This window comes from Danio rerio, chromosome 24 (assembly GCF_049306965.1).
Source record: "Danio rerio strain Tuebingen ecotype United States chromosome 24, GRCz12tu, whole genome shotgun sequence".
Classification (NCBI taxonomy): Eukaryota; Metazoa; Chordata; class Actinopteri; order Cypriniformes; family Danionidae; genus Danio; species Danio rerio.
In genome coordinates, this window is record NC_133199.1 from 31215729 (window position 1) to 31235072 (window position 19344).

Consider the following 19344-nt stretch of genomic DNA (forward strand, 5'->3'; position numbering starts at 1 on the left):
GAAACTTGTGACACTTTTAACCAAATCTCGCCCACTGATGTCTACATTTTGAAACCGTACAAGAAAAGAAGGCAAGCGAGGCTTATTTGTTCGACATTAGACTGTGCATACTCTTTAGGAATATCATAATGGTAATACGTGGCAGCCAAGGGCAGCGAATGAGAAAGACATTTGAGCAACGAGCTGAGGGGAATGAGAAAGAGGCCGCAGACAGCTGAGAATTTATGATGGGAGAGGGAGAGGGAACGGTGAGAGAGAAGCCCAGCGGACTCGACGAGTGGAAGTAAGAGGGACTGTAATTAAAGCAAGGATGAAAAACCTCCTTTCTGTGTCTCTTGCGTTCCATCTCTCTCTCTCTCTCTGAGACGTGTGCATGTTTTCCTCAAAATCACTTCCTGTCTGCCTCCCACCCTCTTCCTTTTAATCGTAAACAATGTGCCAAGTGTGTCAGGGGTTTATGTGAGAGTCAGGTAGGGTTGCAATCCTGCTGGAAAATCGAGTTTACATGTTTTTTAGGTTCCTGGAGGACCACCAGCTCTGCACAATATTAATGTCTCCTTAACCAAGCACACTTGATTCAGATCATTAGCTTATGTGTAGAGACTGAAAGACCTGTAATGGGTGTGACAGACAAAGGAGACATACAAAACATGCAGTATAAGTGGTCCTCCAGGAACATGGTTGAGAAACACCAGATGTTTATTAGATGGTTAACCAGTTATAGATGGTTTAAAACTGGTCAATGAATTTTTCGTTAGCAGCAGCAGCAACACTATTAAAGTCTGCATGAAGCTGCGACCATATTTTTTTCTTCATGTTGTGAGTTCCTGGAGAAATTAAGTATTAAATGAGAAAATAGTGGGCGTGGCTTTTTTCTACTGTGAGCTGATTGGATGTAGTAAAGTAGGCCTTTCAATTAGAAAGATAGAGAAAAGGGTTTCGGGAGAGATCTTAAAACCTAACAGAAACCTCCTACTTACTGTTTTGTTTGTTGTCATAGCGCTGTCAGTTGAAGGGGCGTGGTTAAGTATGTTAGCCATGCCTAATCCAACAAACAGGATGTGCATTTTCAAATTTTAATTAAAGATTACACAAGGACAAGCTATTTTCCTTTTTTTAATGATGTGCACAGATGAATTGTTCACCACAAAACTGGCAATGTTAGCTAACAAAATCAGTATGGTTAGTTTTGACTTCATGTGTACTTTAACAGCTAATTTGAGGTGGTTCAATTTCAAGTTAGTCATTGTCTGGTAAAGCCTGTTATATGTTGATATTTATACATATAACTCCTATCTAAGGTTTAATGCTGCCAGCTGTTAATCAACAATAAAAATGACACATTTTACCTCTTTCCAAGAGAGAAAAAACACCAACAATCAAGAATACATGATTATATGGTGTCATGGATTTTCAATCGAAAATGTCTTTATAATGGGGGTCAGTGGTGCAAAAACAGCCACAAACATAACAAAACGGTAGTCAATTTGAATAGTACACAAGGGTTAAAACTGGCCCAAGTTGGTCAATAGCTGCTATCAGTTATCAGATGGTTTATTGGTCTTTCGAGTTGGTTAGGCTACTAGTTAGTTATCCGCTGGTTTGTTGGTGGCCATTGGCTGATCAAAGTGGTCATTTGCTCTATCAAATGTCAATAAATAAATAAACAAATAGCCAAGATAAACCTTGTCCAATGTTATCATTAGCTGCAACAAATCAGTTTTAAATGGTTTGTATCTGGGTCAAGTTTGGCTTTCTTGCAGTTTTCTGGAGCAGTTTTCTGTGCTCCAGAACAGCTTACACTGGAGTTTCTCACAGTGTATTTTGCTTCCTCCTCATCTTCCCAAACCCCAGAGAATCACTCAGCCCCTCCGGATGTCACCACCTACACCTCCGAACATCCCGTTCAGGTGGAGAGGCCACAGGTGTCCACCGTACCCCGGACAACACCCAAATATGGCAATGCCGAACTCATGGAGACCGGAGACGGTAAGGGCACGAGAACGTATGTGTGGAAGAGAAAGAGTGATGTTTTAGAGACATTATTGACGTTTTCATTTCAGAAAGTACAATGAGCTTTGAAAGATTTACATGAGCCGTTTTCCTCAATCATTTTAAAAACCCATCTCACATTACTTTTCCACCCTATAACTTTATTTATTTTGGCAGATGGTTTTATACAGAGCGACTTGTATATAGTCTATCTGCAGCAACCAGGAGTAAGCTTTGTAAAAGTGTTGTATGATATTTAGTGAGTCACTGTGTTTATCAAAGAATGTTATTTTTGTGCTAAAAGGATTTTTATTTAGTATTTCAGTAGAGAATTTGTTGTAGCTATATAAATTAGATGCTAGATAGAACATGCATAATTGGCAGAAAGATTAAAGCTGAAAGCAAAATGATCATTTAATTGAAATAAGTATGTTTAATCTAAGGCTACAACTAAAATTAAAAAGTTTAAATAATAAAAAACTAAAATAATTAAGAAACACTAAAATACCCAAATGCGAATGAAAATTAGAGAAAAAGCCAATTTAACTACAATTAAAAATCGGATCGACCAAAATAACTGTGCTAAAATACTAAAACTAAATCTAAAGATTGAATGTTAAAAAAAGAAAGAGTAATTCAGTATCAAACACTAATAGTGAATGGATAATACTAAAAAGGATAGTGGTTGCTGTTTAATTAATACAGTGTTTGTAAGATACTATTCGTATACATATAGAGTGGGGGAAGTCACCTTATTTTTGTAAAAAACATATTTTTAAAGGTGCTGTTGACTTGAAAGTTTCACCAGATGTTGGTTGCGAAGAAAACAAAATAAATTAGTTTACAAATAAAGCTATGTGCAATAAAATAAAATTACACAGGGGAAAAATATTGAACACATGAAGAAAGTGAGGTGTAGAAAAGCAGTGAAAGCCCAGACAGCAGCTGAAATCTCTGCCCTCTGCCCTTCCTCATTGTAAATGAATTTTAGCTGCTTCAGTCCAACATCTACATTATCAGGGTGATGAAGATCAAACCAGAGTGGACATTTCAGCAAGACAATAATCCCAAACAATGCCAAGGAAACTCTCAAATGCTTTCTGAGAAAGGAAAAGCTCTAGAATGGCCCACCTAATCACATGACTTGAATTCAATAGAACATACAGAATAAAGATCAGATTTGATAGGTGAGGCCCCACAGAAGTCTGTGAAATAATCCCATCTGAACAATTCATGTGACTTCATTCTCCAAATGAGAGGTGTCTTTAGGCTGCCATCACCAAAAAAGCCATTGATATATAGTATTAAATACATTTCAGTAGTTCAGTAATTTCTCCTTGTGTCATTCCATTGTTATTACACATAACTGATTCTTCCTAAAAAATGTTGTTTTGTTTTAATTTTATGTTATTGTTTAGGTTTTTACCAAATTTTGGTAAAATTCTATGTCAAGAGCTCCTTTATAAATATTATTCCTTGAAAAAAAACATGACGTGTAAAATAATTATTTCCCCCACTGTACCTATAACTATTTACAGGTTTATGGAGTTGAGATGATGCACCACTGATTTGTGATACCTGCTCTGACAGATCCTCTGCTATGAAGCTGTGATTGAGGGCATTGATCCTGCTCTTATATTATTATGCTTTAATTTGATCTCAAGGGGACACCCTTGAAGACCACATTTGACTGCGTCTGTCAGAGGCATTAATCAATAACATTTGTAAAATTGATTTTTTAGGGGTACGATGAAAATTGAGGCATTTATCCTGAAGTAAACACAACTGCAGCGAGTTCAAACATCTTCAATACGCACATACAGCCATCTGACTAGTCTGTTTACGGTCAGACTCTACACCCAGAAAGAATTACATTCAGGAAAATGAGTGATTTGTTTGTTTGTTTGTTTGTGTGTTTTTGTGCTCCTCAGGAGTCCCAGTTAGCAGTCGTGTTTCCGCTAAAATCCAGCAACTTGTAAACACATTAAAGCAGCCCAGACGACCTCCGCTTCGAGAGTTTTTTGTTGATGATTTTGAAGAGCTCCTAGAAGGTGAGTGTTTAGTTACACATTGCCGTTTTAAATAGTTTTTAGGAGCTTTTCTTATAAACAAGCACTTGCAGTCAACAATGCCTGTTTTGTACAAAAAAAATAAATCAAATGAATTAATTTGGTCACCACTTAATGGGGATGATAATGACAACTGTAATAAAAGTATACTGACATTTCCGTTGACTAATAACGAAATGAGAATGTGATTGAGGGAGTTTTTTTTTTGTAAAATATCCAATCAGAATTAACCCTGGTGTGTGATGTATGATGCAAACACACGGACATTTGAAAAGTAACTGGTCCACAGTAGACGCGGGATTACCTCTTCCATAGGGGGCGTCAGTCTGATTAAACTATAATAAAATGACAACAGCTGAGAGAAAAGGAAGATTCACATTAGACGTCAAGACAAAAAGACTGTAAACTATATGGGGAGGAAATAACTGATAAAAACAACAAAACTAAAGCGACATCAGCATACCAGGGAATCATCACAAAATTTACACAAAGGTATACTGAGATCTTTTTTATTTACCTGAGTGTGTGCTTTTGCTTTACCGAAATGGAATAGTCTCTCGCTAGAGTAGATTTAGTTGACTAAAATCTTATGAAATTTAGTTCACTAAAACTAGACGCAAACTAAAATGATTCAGAAGACTAAAATATGACTAAAACTAAAATGGAATTACAGTCAAAAGACTACCTAAAACTAAATCAAAATAAGCTGTCTGAATTAACACTAGTCGGATCCAGTATTGTCTTACTTTCAGTCTTACTTTATGAATATCCAGCATTGATTTGTGCCTTTTAATAAGCAAAGCTACAGAACAAAATTGTAGAAGTTTTTTTGACGTGATCTGAAACTTCTTTAAAAATAAAGTTCATCCACTATTTTCTATAGTTGGGATCAGAAGGAATGTGAAGGCTGTTGCCGCTTTCTTCAGAATCATCATTTTGTCTTACACTCAAAGAATGATGTTTGCTGTTTGTTCAAACTACTTAATTTAAATGAGCTGAAACAACACAGTTATTGAGATTTTGTACGGGACAACAAAATAGTTTTATGTTCAATCCAATTAAATTTGTAAAAACTAATAAGTTAACATAACACAAATTCATTTTTTTCCTGGTATAGACCTGTGTTTGCCTCTTTCTTTACTAAACTACTGCAGCAAGAACAGAGGGTAGAGCTAAATAGGCAGTATAGTAGAAGTGGGCAGGGCATTACTCTTTAGTAGAATCAGTTTATTTGCACCATTACATACCAAATTAAAAAAAAGGCTCATTCCACAGCCTGCCTTTTTAGCAAACTGGCTTCAATATAAACGTTGACTAATTTTTAGTCCAGTTAGTTTAGGACTAACAAGAAAGATTTGAGTGCTGAAACTACCACGGTGATATGTATTGTACACTTACCAACTACATGCCATTGGATCAAACCAACTGCATAAAGTGAACCAGCACAGCCAGCTACATGGAGGATATTTTTTAGCCTTCTGAATGATCATATGTTTTTGCTCACTCAGTCCAGCAACCTGACCCAAACCAGCCGCGGCCAGAGGGGGCTCAGATGGTCCCGATTCGAGGAGAGCCGCTGGGGGTCGTCACTAATTGGCCACCATCTCTTGAAGCTGCTCTTCAACGTTGGGGGACGATTTCACCCAAAGCCCCCTGTCTGACCACGATGGACACCAACGGCAAACCCCTCTACGTCCTTACTTACGGTAACTTGGCTACGTTCAGCTACAGCCATGTTATGACCAACATCTGCTTACTAACACAATGAACAGAATGTTTTTGCTTTCTCATTAACTCTCTATTGGAATAATTATTTTACAGTAAATAAATGTTAACTTATTTCTCACAGAAAGTAGCATTTGTCTTGAGACCCCAAGTATTTTTTTTTAATTGAATATTTTATTTTTAATTTTGCATTTGCTTTTAATTAATTTTATTTATTTAGAATTTATTTTTTAAATTTTATTTTATTCTATTTCATTTGATTTTATTTGATTTTTTTGTTCATTTTATTTATTTTTTATTATTATTATTATTATTTTACTAAATAGGATTTATATTATACAAACAGAACAAATGTTTAATGAGATTTTACTATTTTATTATAAATATGATTTATTTTTGTTTATGCCAGATAGAATTTGATGCATTTAATAGTGTGATGAACATCTCCAAATATTTCAGGGGCTGCTGAAAGCACCAATACACCTGTGTTGATCTCAGCGTCTTTGTCTACTTGTTTATTTATGCTCAGTCATAAGAGGAAGATCATTGTAGTCCATACAACATGTTGTGTTGTGTCTTTGTATGTGTGAGGTCTCAGCCTCTGAGCTCAATAAGAGTCCTGGCAGCAGCACATTACGGGTGAGAGTGTAAGGAAAGGTTTGCAGTGTGTGTGTGTGTGTGTGTGTGTGTGTGTGTGTGTGTGTGTGTGTGTGTGTGCTTTAATTGATTGGTTTTCCCTCATTTCTTTTTTCTGAAAATTGAAACTGATCATCAAGCCACCTGAACATCATTATTTCCTCACTCACACACACATCCTTGTCCTCTTCAGCTAATTCAAAACATAACTTTAATTATGTTAACTATTAATTAATATCTTGATGGTCATTTTCTATTTTCTTATAGTCTCTTCAGGTTTTGTAAACCTCAACATCCTTTGAATTGATTCCTACAAATCACAGCTCTGGTTTTACCCATTGTGGTAAATGAGTGGGTTTGTCCTGTGTTTACCTCATATTTACATCCATGTAAAATGCAGTTAAACAATTTCCTGCTACCTGTCAGCTAGGTGTACCAAAAAAAAAAATCTAATATCAATGGGAATTTGCTTCAAAATTTTAAAAATATACTTTGTTTGTAATTGATTAAATAACATAGACCTTTTTTCACAGCCTTCTTTGCTCATATTTACCAAGGGTAACAGTATTATTTTAGGGCACTGTGTAGTTGACTCATGTTTGTGCGACATATACCAAAATCCACCGGGGAATATCACCCTCCTCCTTGGCTTGTTAAAAACCTCACCCAAATCAAAAGAGTAATTAACTTTCAGCAGAACGCAGACGCCGAACAAGATCGCTATCTCACATGCGCTGTTTAGCTTTCATTGGGGTTTCATGGCCGCGAATTAAATCCTGATAATGGCAGGTCAAAAACATTGAGCAGGACAGAGGAGATAAAGTGCCTAAATGCACTGAGTGTGACTCATCCAGATGCTTCACCTTCTTGAAATTTGGTCTCGGGCCATCCTGTCCTTTGCTTGCCCTTCAGTGTGTGGAGTCTCTTCAATTTCTTCTTTCTTGTTTAGCAATAGTACCATTACATGCTCTATTCAGATCACACATGTTCTGAATAAAGGTGTGAAATTTTTATTGGCTATGATATTTTAGTAATTGTTGTTTTAATGATGTGTGTGCTGACATTATAGAGTATGTCAATCACTTAGCCAAAAACTAAGAAAAACACTTTTTAACTGAGGAATGGAGCCTGTTAGAATTATAAAAACATTGGGTGCATCCAAAAGCTTTAAAATGCTGCCTTTAAAGCAACTTTCCAAGGTGGGAAGGCATCAACCACTTCCTGGCACTGGGGGTTCAGTTGTCTGATCAGATTTTGAAAGCAGCTTGTTCTTCACTGCCTTCTATATCCCACAATTCTGTAGTTTCCATTTTTTAAAAATCTTTCATTCACTTTCCTTCGGCTTAGTCGCTTTATTCATCAGGGGGTTGCCACAGCGGAATGATTCGCCAACTTATTCAGCTTATGTTTTACGCAGTGGATGCCCTTCCAGCTACGACCCAGTACTGGGAAATATCCATACACTCTTATTCACACGCATAAACTATGGGCAATTTAGACTGTGGGAGAAACTAGAACACCTGGAGGAAACCCTTGCAAACATGAGGAGAACATGCAAACTCCACACAGAATTGCCATCTGGCCCAGCCAAGACTCAAACCAGCGACCTTTGTTCTGTGACACGACAGTGCTAACTACTGTGTTACCGTGTCGCCTCCATTACTTACAGTTACTCTAAAAAAATTAACATTGCATCTCAAAACAGTTCTTGGGTGTCATTTTTTGTGCAAATTTACGTTTTTCACTTCTGATGGCATTTCCAGTATGAATTTAGTATTGTAGCAAGTAAATTTTCCCTTTAGTTATCACCAAAAATCTCTCTGTTTAATTGTACATGATTAAGTCATTAATTATGCTGTCAGAAGTCAGTCTGAAATTAGTTTTTTGAGGCTTCTTCATACACAAGCACAGCTCTCCGCGTTTTCGGATGCAGACATTGTTTTTGTTTTATTCACCAACAAAATAGTTCCATATAAAGCAGGTACAGAACCTTTGTGAATCAGGGCAACACTAGTGTTGTGACTCTGAATGAATCTAGTTTAAGAAATTATTTGATTTATTGATTCATTAATGTATTCATAAAGATGCTCACTTATTTAACACACCACTTTATTAACATTTTTAGAGGTTAGTTTCAGTCTGTTAGTTTTAAATAAACAGTATCTATAAGCTAGTGTGCTTTAAAGCAGTGACACACTTCATGTTTAGAAGATATTAAACTAATATAAACACCCAAAGCTTGTAGTTTGTCACTTTCACCTTATTGGATCAAAACATTTTTTTCATGTCAGTCCATACTTAAGTTTCTCCTCAAATTTTGACCAACCAAATGCTTTCTAATATTTGACATGCCCCGCCTCCTTCAAGAGGCTTCTTAATTGCTTTTCATTTAAAGCGCTTGAGCTTAACCACTCTCAGTGGCAGAGCTGTGATGGAAACAAAATGCTATTGGCTGTTCTTTTAAAAGGGAGGAGAACATATATCCTACCCTCTCATCATTTATTCAGTTGAGATTACATCAAACATCGAATAGAAAATGCACATTTCAAAGCTCTTCATGGGTCCTTAAGGAAAGATAAAAAAAATTAATAATAAAGACCTGGACATGTTGTAGGGGCGAGGCAGTGGCGCAGCAGGTAGTGCTGTCGCCTTACAGCAAGAAGGTCGCTGGTTCGAACCTTGGCTCAGTTGGCATTTCTGTGTGGAGTTTGCATGTTTTCCCTGCTTTTGCGTGGGTTTCCTCTGGGTGCTCCGGTTTTCCCCACAGTCCAAAGACATGCAGTACAGGTGATTTGGGTAGGCTTTATTGTCCGTAGTGTGTGAGTGTGTGTGTGTAAATGTGTGTATGGATGTTTCCAAGAGATGGGTTGCGGCTGGAAGGGCATCCGCTGCGTAAAAACTTGCTGAATAAGTTGGCGGTTCATTCCGCTGTGGCAACCCCGGATTAATAAAGGGACTAAGCCGACAAGAAAATGAATGAATGAATGGACTTGTTGCCACCTACTGGTGGTTTTAGTTTAATTTATTTATCTATAACTGGCTTAAACCTGCCAAGGTCTCAAAACTGTAGTTATTTTTATTGACCATATCCCTAGTCACACAAAAGGAAACTTCAGGGATTGTTTGGTTAACTGCCCTTATAAATATCATTGTATAATATGTCATTCTTTCTGTACAGGTAAACTTTGGTCTCGGAGCATTAAAGTAGCATACAACATCCTGCACAAACTGGGCACCAAGCAGGAACCCATGGTCCGACCGGGAGATCGGGTGAGTGTGACACAACCTCTCAAAAAGCACTTTATTAAGGGAATGTTGCAGGTTCAAAACAATATAACATATAATTGCTATCAATCACCACAACTGGTCTGCAAGCTTTTAATGTATTGCAAATATTGTGTGTTCAATATGCAACGGAAGTCTGAGAATCAAGGTTTGAGTGCTCAAAAATGAGTGCTAAAAGCAATTTAAATTCTACAGTGTTAAAGCATTATTTAATATTAAAGAGGAGCTATGCTAAAAGGATGATTTAGACAGCTTCACACCTTAAAAACTCAAACATTTTTGCATACAAAAACTAATTAAATGACCAAAAAACTGTTCCTGCTTTCGAAACCTTTCATAACACCTCACTTCCATTGTAAAATTCAGTATCTTCAATCTCACTATGTTTTTACTCACAGAGCATTGAGTTAGAATAATTGTGTGTTGCAATCCTCCACATGCTGCAGATGCTGAACACAGAGCATAACTTGTTTGAACCCAAAACATTCCTTTAATCAAAGAGCGTTGTTTCTGCCGCATGCCTCGGTTTTAAAGCGTGTCCCTGTCAGATTAGCATAAGTCTGACACCTTTCCTCTCTTATCACTCCACGAGCAGGTGGCTCTCGTGTTCCCCAACAACGATCCTGCCGCATTTATGGTCGCATTTTACGGCTGCCTGCTGGCGGAGGTGGTGCCCGTACCCATCGAAGTGCCACTTACTCGAAAGGTGAGACTCTAAATATACCTCAATGAAAGTCACGTTCAAATCTTGATTTTTTTTTTGACACCTAACAAGTTGTTGTGCCTACCCACGGTTCTCCCCTGCAGTTTTTTAATGCTCGACATGGGCTCATGCTATTGAGTGCCAATCTAACACAGTCTTTACACTGCACAATCTTAATATTTATTTATTATTCATGTTTAATGCCAACATGCTACAAAGGCCTTCTGGAAACTTGGCTTTGTAAATATTGCAGCGTCTTCCTCTTCGAGCTGCTGTCTATTTTTTGAGTTATCTTATCAGAATGTCAGGCTGTATGCATCAGCACAGAGCCCTCGAGGATGAGGATATGTATGTTGAATCTTAGTGTTGGAAGTAAAGGAGGAGAGCTGCTTTGGCAAGAGTCACGCTGATCTCTCGTCAGTCCAAATAAATTCCAGGAAAGGACCTGGAAACTGGCAGAACACTCTCTGGCTTCCTCTGCGTGCAGTGCACTTCGGAAACCAATAAACTTCTGTCCAGTCCAAAAGCAGCTGTGTTTTTCCTGTATTTTTCGCTTATGTATAGTGTAAGCCTTACAGTATGCATACTGCTGTGACTGTGTCTCATGAAAAAATAGTGGTACTTTGGTGAATGTTCACATTTAGATGTACTCTATGCTTTTGGTGGGTACTTTTATCAAGTGTAACTTGATTTTAATTTAAACTATGCATTTTTATAAGTTCATTGTTTCCCTGGGAATCAAACCTATGGCCTTTGCTCTGCTGTTAGAGCTACAGGAACTTCAATGCAATGGCATTAATTATTGTCATAGCCATGTGCTATGGTATTTGAATAATATTTTAGGTTATCTAGTTGATTGTCATGATATTATGAGTGTACATGTGTTAAAAAATTACCATGCATACAATACATACAATAGTATTACTGTTATATAGTATATTGCAGTACATAAATCAACATAAGCTCATTCTAAATACATAGCCCTGTAAACATTTCTGGAGATCACAAATAATGTACAAAGGGGTGGTATGACGCCGTTCCTTTTCACGCTTACCTGCTGACCGCTTACCTTAGTATGGACGGCTTTTTCGCTGTTACCAGTTTGTCCAGTAGCTCGCCATGTAGGACGGCAGACTTGAGGCGCAGAGAGGAGTTGACCATGTTGACGCGGTTTGAGTCCGGTGCAGAACAGTTTCAAAAAGCAGGTAAACAGAAGCCAAAAATGTAAATAAACGAGTAAATAACAGGATGATAATGTGGTAAAATCATGGTAAAACCAGGTGAGGGCTTTTCTTTTTCTGGATTTCTGGATTTTGGTTACTTTCCAACACAACCTAAAATTAAACAAATACCAACTTTATTTTACATCATTATTGGACATCAAAACAACGATGTCCTTAGACGCTGGCTAGACATTGAATTTTGGTCACTTGACATCATAACCTAAATTTAACCTAATATTAACGTCCTATGACGTTGTGTGCCTGCTGGGATATTAATATTTTAAATTAGTATAACAGAAGTAATGTTGGGTGACGCGGTGGTGCGATGGGTAGCACATTCACCTCACCGCAAGAAGGTCACTGCTTCGAGCCTCGGCTGGGTCAGTTGGCATTTCTATGTGGAGTTTGCATCTTCTCCCCGTGTTTCCTCCGGATTCTCAGGTTTCCCCCACAGTCCAAAGACATGTGGTACAGGTGAATTGGGTATGCTAAAATTGACCTCAGTGTATGTGTGTGAGTGAGTGTGTATAGGTGTTTCCCAGTGCTGGGTTGCGGCTAGAACGGCATCCACTGTGTAAAACATATGCTGAATAAGTTGTCGGGTCATTTCGATGTGAATGAATGAATGAAGTAAAGCTAGCATCCCTCAAGTTGGTACCATGGTACGTTTGTATTTTTGGAATGTTTGTTATTTTGGTATGTAAAAAAGGCATCTTTGACAGGTGGAGATGGTTTTGAAACCCCACCATCAAAGATAAAAGAGATATTGATGCACAGCAAAGTATTATGAGTAAACATCATTTCTCAGTGTGCTGTCTGTAATAAGTAGGCCGTCATCTCCCCTGCAGTGTATTTTGCTGCTGTACTGATGATGGATGTTAGCTGGTTTTAGCCTATTTCTCTGTGTGTGTGTGTACATTAGGATGCAGGAAGTCAACAGATCGGCTTTCTCCTGGGCAGTTGTGGGGTTACAGTGGCTCTGACCAGTGACGCCTGCCACAAAGGCCTGCCAAAAGGACCCACCGGGGAAATACCACAGTTCAAAGGTCAGTCTGTTCATACAAAACTCCTGCAGTGATGTGTAGTGGCATGTAGCCAGACTTGTGATTTTCAGCATGAGGTCTAGTCCACTTTAATTCTTTTAATATGGCTAAGAATAGCTCATTTACGCTCTGTTGGATTTGACATGTTTACAGGGATTTGATCAAAGCGGTCAGTTGAGATTCATTACTGTTTGCTCTTGGTTTTGGTTTGACATCTTAAAGGGACAGTTCACACAAAAATGAAATCATGGCCATCATTTACTCACCCTTCGCTTGTTCAAAACCTATTTAAGCTTCTTTCTTCTGATGAACACAAAAGGAGATATTTTAAAGAATGCTGGTTGATGACACCCATTGATTTCCATAGTAATTTTTACTATGGGGGTGGGGAGTTACCACAAGATGGATGTCCGCTAGGACTTAAAATTTCTTACATAATTTAAAAAAGTAAAGTAAACCAATCGGGCCGTCCATTCATAATTCATCTCAATAAAACCCTATTTACCAATATGATGTAATTATCTTGCTTACAGTTACATTTGTTTAAAGGTTCTTCATGTATTTTAGACGGACTGTTGTGCATAAATTTTGTTTATGATAGTTTTTTTTATCTTATAAATATTTTAACTACATTTTGCTTGTTTTGACACATTTAATATATGTGGTTAAGAAATAACTCAGTCCCTCCAGAATTTTGCGATTTTGTGATCATTGAATATTTAGCAAAATCAAGCAAACTCTCTAGATGCTTTCTAGGACGTCATCACGACACTGATTCACCCAAAACAAAGGCAATGTGGACGAACCAGGGAGGGCCAAGTCAGAGCTCTTACTCTGGTCCCCCAGGCTCTGTGATTGGTTGGGGAAATTCCAAATCAAACCAAACAAACCATTACAATTGGCTTAAGATTGGCAAGCAAAATTCGGGGCATTGCAACCTGCAGTACCTGGGAAGTTTAGAAAAAAACAAAGGTAATGTGGACGCAAACAACCCTCGCTAAACCGTTTTACACACATCAATGTCTTAGATGGCAGAATATACCTTTACGCTGGTCTGTAACTCTGCATTTAACCAGACGAAGAAGACACCGCATGTTAAATATGAGTAGATATACAAAATCACAATTAACTACAAATATTACTTTGAAAGACCCTGAAAAGAAATTGAGGTGATTGAAATTAGTTAGGCGAGGCGGTGGTGCAGTAGGTAGTGCTGTCGCCTCACAGCTAGAAGGTCGCTGGTTTGAGCCTCGGCTGGGTCAGTTGGCGTTTCTGTGTGGAGTTTGCATGTTCTCCCTGCGATCGCGTGGGTTTCCTCTGGGTGCTCCGGTTTCCCCCACAGTTCAAAGACATGCGGTACAGGTGAATTGGGTAGGCTAAATTGTCCATAGTGTCTGTATGTTTGAATGAGTGTGTATGGATGTTTCCAAGAGATAAGTTGCAGCTGAAAGGGCATCCTCTGCATAAAAAAAATATGCTGGATAAGTTGGCAGTTCATTCCGCTGTGGCGATCCCAGATTTATAAAGGGATTTAGAAAATGAATGAATTAATTAAATTAGTTAAATAAAGACTTGTTGTGGGCACATCACATAATACAAGCATGATGTCACACCTCCTTCACAGCGCATGCACTAGCAGAGCAGATAGCATTGTGTGTGCACAGCGCATGAGTAGAAGCAATGAGCCGGCTTTCACATCAGCGGCATCTGCAGCGCACATGTGATTCATGACTGTTGCGCAGAATCTTGTATTTCTATTTACGATCAATTTACTCTATTTTATTATTTTTATTTATTTCATTATAAATATGTTAATGAGTTTAATTGTTATTTGGTTACATATGAAATAATAACATTTTAAAAAGTGTTATTTTATAAGTTACAGAACTCAATGTCTAGGTTTAGGAGTAATATAAAAAGATAATAAATATTATATATATTATAAATAAATAAATGAATAAATAAATATATATATATATATATATATATATATATATATATATATATATATATATATATATATATATATATATATATATATATATATATATATAAATTAATATTATTATTAATGTTATTATTAATATATATATATTTTTTATTACAGCAAATCAACGCAGATAATGCCACAGATTTTTTTTCTGATTTCAGGTCAAAAAATAAAAAAAGTCCTGTTTAATCCTGAAGGGACTGATAAATAAATTACAGTTGTTTTGATGAGGGAAGTTAAAACTTTTTTCATTAGCCCAACCATGCCATTAGAAACAATCCTTAGCATTTACCCCTGTATAAGTCTGAAATTAGCTTCATAATGGTCTCAAAAGTACTTCAATTTGATTTGGTGAAACCTGCAGAAAACCCGGTACCATCAACCAGCATGTTTCAAAATATCTTCTCTTGTGTTTAACAAAATACTAGAAGCTTGAAGGTTTAAACTCACATTAGGGAGAATAAATAGTGAGGTCATTTAAATTTTTGCATGAACTATCCCTGTAACATCATGGCTTTGGACAGGATGAAAGCATATGACAGAACATGTTTTCTCATAGTGTTATAATAAAAGGGTGTTCAGATTTTGTAAAGACAATTTTTTGATCAAATGAGTGCAGTTTAGTAAATAATCATAGCAGCCTTGTTTCAGTAAACTGTGGTGTACACCAATGGTAACAGCAATAAAAAAAAGTCATGTAAAAAGTCTGTTGGCCTACATCATGTTGCTGAATAACTGAATCTGTGGCCAGTAAAAGCCGTTATGCAAATAATGGTGGTTTAAAAATAACCGCACTTCTTGGCAGACAATTAGAATAATGAAAGTTGCATGTAATCAGAAGTGAAGAGTTTTGCTTGTGTTAGAAACATCTTACTGCATTAGGACTTTATTCTGATTATTGTAACTAATTGCATTATTGGTGTACATGCAAACAACCAACTATGATTTGGATTGTTATAAGCACTCAGTAGTATGGTGGCAGAAAGTTTACTTTTATTTATTTTTAAGATATTAATAATTAAAGCTATTATGTCAAGCAATAAAGCTCAAAATCATAATGTTTTAAGAACATATTATTTTTAAAAATAAAATAAATAAAAAGGGCCATATATTATTTCGATAAAATAAAAAAAGATTTTTTTTTATATAAATAAAATTAAAAAAACACTATATGAAAGAAAAGACAATTGTCGTTGCGAGGAAAAAATGTTGCATGCGCTGTGTCTGGAATTTCACACTTCTAGTACATTAAAAACAGTATGCGAGCCGAGAAGTTTGTCTGAATTCATAGTATTCATAAAAAAAAGTATGAATTCATGAATGGGAGTGAAGTGACACACCTGAAGCTGGTAGATCACATGATAATGACAAATGGTGGATGTAGTACGTCTGAATTTCATTTATAATAATCACATTCATACTATATAGAATGTACTTTTCTAACTGTCATAAAGTAAATTCAAATTCAAATACAGTACATACTGGAGTGAGTAGTAGGTGATTTTGGGCACAACTATGTTATATAAAACATTTTGATTTTAAATAAATGCTGTTTAAAACAACATTGGGACCCCTTTGACTTTAATGCTGTATTAAATTTTAGAACCCAAACCAGGACGCTTTTGTTAGTTGTTCTGCAGTCAAACAGTCATCTTCAAGAAGGCTACAAGAGTCTAATTTGAGCTGTGTCATCCCGTCTATTATATATGTTTTAGGGGGACACAGTTTATAAGTGGAGACAAAGAAAACTGGCATGACAAGTTTAGCTGAAAGTCTTACTCAGAGAAAAGGACATAAAATAAAATAAATAAATAAAACAAAATAGAATAAAATAAAAATAAAATGAAGTGAAATTCATTTATTTTTTTTTTGGCTTAGTCCCTTTTATTATTTATCTAGAGTCACCACAGCGGAATGAACCACCAAACTCAATTCAATTAAAATAAAGCAAAATAAAAATAAATAAAATAAAATAAAATAATAAAATAATATATTATATTAAATTATTAAATATTATTGTTAATTATATATATATATATATATATATATATATATATATATATATATATATATATATATATATATAATCCTCACTATAGTAGAGGGAAAAACAATTCTGCGTTAATCAGAAGCAAGAAATTCACAGCAAATACAGTAAAGACATTCAAGGAGTCATTTCTTAAACACCAAATCAGAATATTAGAATATCTTCAGAAAGGTCACGTGACACTAAAGACTGAAGATTGTGGCACATGAGTGAAAATCAAGAGCATTATGGGCTGTATTATGCGTGTGATGTTATCTAAGCCAGACTGCTAGCAGTCAGCGTTTTTGCACCGTCTGAGCCGCAGCAAGACAAGAGACGTTATAAATAGAAAATGTCGAGGTAATGAGTCTATGATATTGTTGTAATGATTAAGAAGTCATTTAGATGAAGAAAAGACAGACTCGCTCTTATCCCGATGCACATAGTCATTTAGCCAGTCACCCTAATCACTCACTATCCCAATATAATCACCACTAATAATGATAATGATAGTCATGGTTGACTCATCAAGCTGTATGAGTATTTATGGGATTGGTATGAATATTCATGTGTTCTCTGTGTTTGGCTCCACCTACTCATTAGGATGGCCAAAGCTGCTCTGGTTCGTCACAGAATCCAAACACCTGTCCAAGCCGCCTCGTGATTGGTTCCCTCACATCAAAGATGCAAATAACGACACCGCCTACATAGAGGTGAGCTAACCGTTATGGAAAGTATCTGTTTATTAGAATCATTTTACTGCCATGTTCATATTCATTTTTAGAGAACAAGGTACCAACGTTTTAACTTCAGAAGGGTTAAATCAACCTTCCTACCCTTGCTTTATTTTCTAATAATGTAAAAAACATTGTATTAGTAGCATTTCTTGTAAGTATTGCCTTATTATGATGAGCCACTTGATGGATACTTTGGATAAAAGTATGATTAAAGTTTTTCTTGTTTGCTTTGACCTGGTTAAAGAAACTAGGTTCCACATCATTTTCATTATCACTATCACTATCCCAGCAGAGCAGAAGACCGGTCTTGCAAATGTGTAAACTTTTTCTCATTGGGTTTACACATTTTCCCCACCATTTTTTTCATTGAAACAGTTAACACGGATGTTATTCAAGCAGTCCAGACTCCATTGTTTTAGCTATGGTAACCAAACAGAAACCATCTATTCCTAACCTTTAGAAACTACCAAGATCAGTATGAATTCACTGAAGCAACGGTTTGACACTCCTTCACACAAATCTTCAATTAGCAATCAGACTGCAAACATTGATAACGGTGGAAGGTCTGGGTTGTTCTGTGCCAGCATGGATGGAGGAGGTCAATAGTGGCTATGTCCTATACTCCCAATAGATTTAACTGTATATTGGTTTACATGTGTTTTCTCTAATATGTACAGTATTTAATTACTTTTGTCTGTTTTTTTAACACTAGCTTTCAGCCACAGTTTGAAAAATGTCATGAATTCAATATAAATCAAAGCATTTCTTATTTTGGATCCAATTCTTTGCAAAAAGGCAAATTTGATAGCCCAAATAGAAAGACGACAAATGGCATTGGCAATAGGCTACAATGGCAAGCAATGGTGCACTGATTCACACTGAGTTCTCTATTTAATATTTTGTTGTCCATTGTGTAATGATTAATTGAAAGAGCTTGTATATTGTCTGCAAGTTGTGTTGTTTGAAGGTAAAACTAGCTTTTGTTGCATATTTTAAATGTTTTTATACGGTGTGTGCGTTTTGCAAGCAAAATGTCATTTTGACCATGAGTGCCGCTGTTTAGGCCTGTGTGTTAACTGTTTTAAAAAATGTGGAGTTTCAGTTGACGACTGCATCAAAGCAATCAAGAAAAACTGTAAACATCATTTGCAAAATATTTAAAAAAGAAAAAAAAATCAAAAGGGGGCTAATAATTCTGACTTCAACTGTAAGACGTTTGAACAAGCCAAAACAAAAAAGTTTTTGACTGTAAATAAATTAAATTGACTAAGTTGGCCGTAGTGTATGAGTGTATGTGAGAGTGTATGGATATTTCCCTGTACTGGGTTGCGGCTGGAAAAACATATGCCAGAATAGTTGGCGGTGGCGACCTCTGAAATAGAGACAAAGCCAAAGGAAAATGAATAAATGAATGTTTGTAAATTTTTATGTTTTAATCTAACATTCTCTGTTAGATTAGTTGTAAATCATTCTTGGTGGTCTTATTGACTTATATACTGATGCTTCAAAACATAATTTCCCCTCTTTAACCAAACCTTTGTATGTCTGTCTGACAAATGACTTTGAGATTTGATTGACTTTGCATCAGATGCTGGTTCATAATGATGAAATAAGAATTTCCTTTTTCGATACTCACTTATCTGTCTGTTTTTTCATTGTTAGATTGTTGTTGTTTTTTCTCCATATGCTCCACCCCAGCAGCCATTGGAATTGCTTTTTGATATCTGATTGTTAGATATTCTGTGTCTCAAGCTGCAGAAATCAATATTTCCTATCAGCATGCTGGCCACTGCTGCCTCCATTAGAGAGTGACTGGATGATAATGGATGATAAATGATTAATGTTTGTTTAATTGTGGATCGGGACTTTGGATGATGGAGTAGGGCTGGTCTGGTGTTATTGAACCGCATTGGAG

The 19344-nt window shown here is 36.4% G+C and overlaps 1 protein-coding gene across 16 annotated transcripts in view; it reads left to right on the plus strand.

Moving 5' to 3' along the window:
- The window catches only part of dip2ca (disco-interacting protein 2 homolog Ca), a 196978-nt gene that overhangs the window by 125321 nt on the left and 52313 nt on the right, over positions 1–19344 (plus strand). For all 16 annotated transcript variants that reach the window (XM_073940841.1, XM_073940843.1, XM_073940842.1 and 13 more), the window contains 7 exons: positions 1855–1989; positions 3924–4043; positions 5570–5767; positions 9601–9692; positions 10303–10413; positions 12556–12679; positions 17296–17405. In XM_073940841.1, the coding sequence (XP_073796942.1) occupies positions 1855–1989; positions 3924–4043; positions 5570–5767; positions 9601–9692; positions 10303–10413; positions 12556–12679; positions 17296–17405 (890 nt within the window). The remainder of the gene's footprint in view (positions 1–1854; positions 1990–3923; positions 4044–5569; positions 5768–9600; positions 9693–10302; positions 10414–12555; positions 12680–17295; positions 17406–19344) is intronic.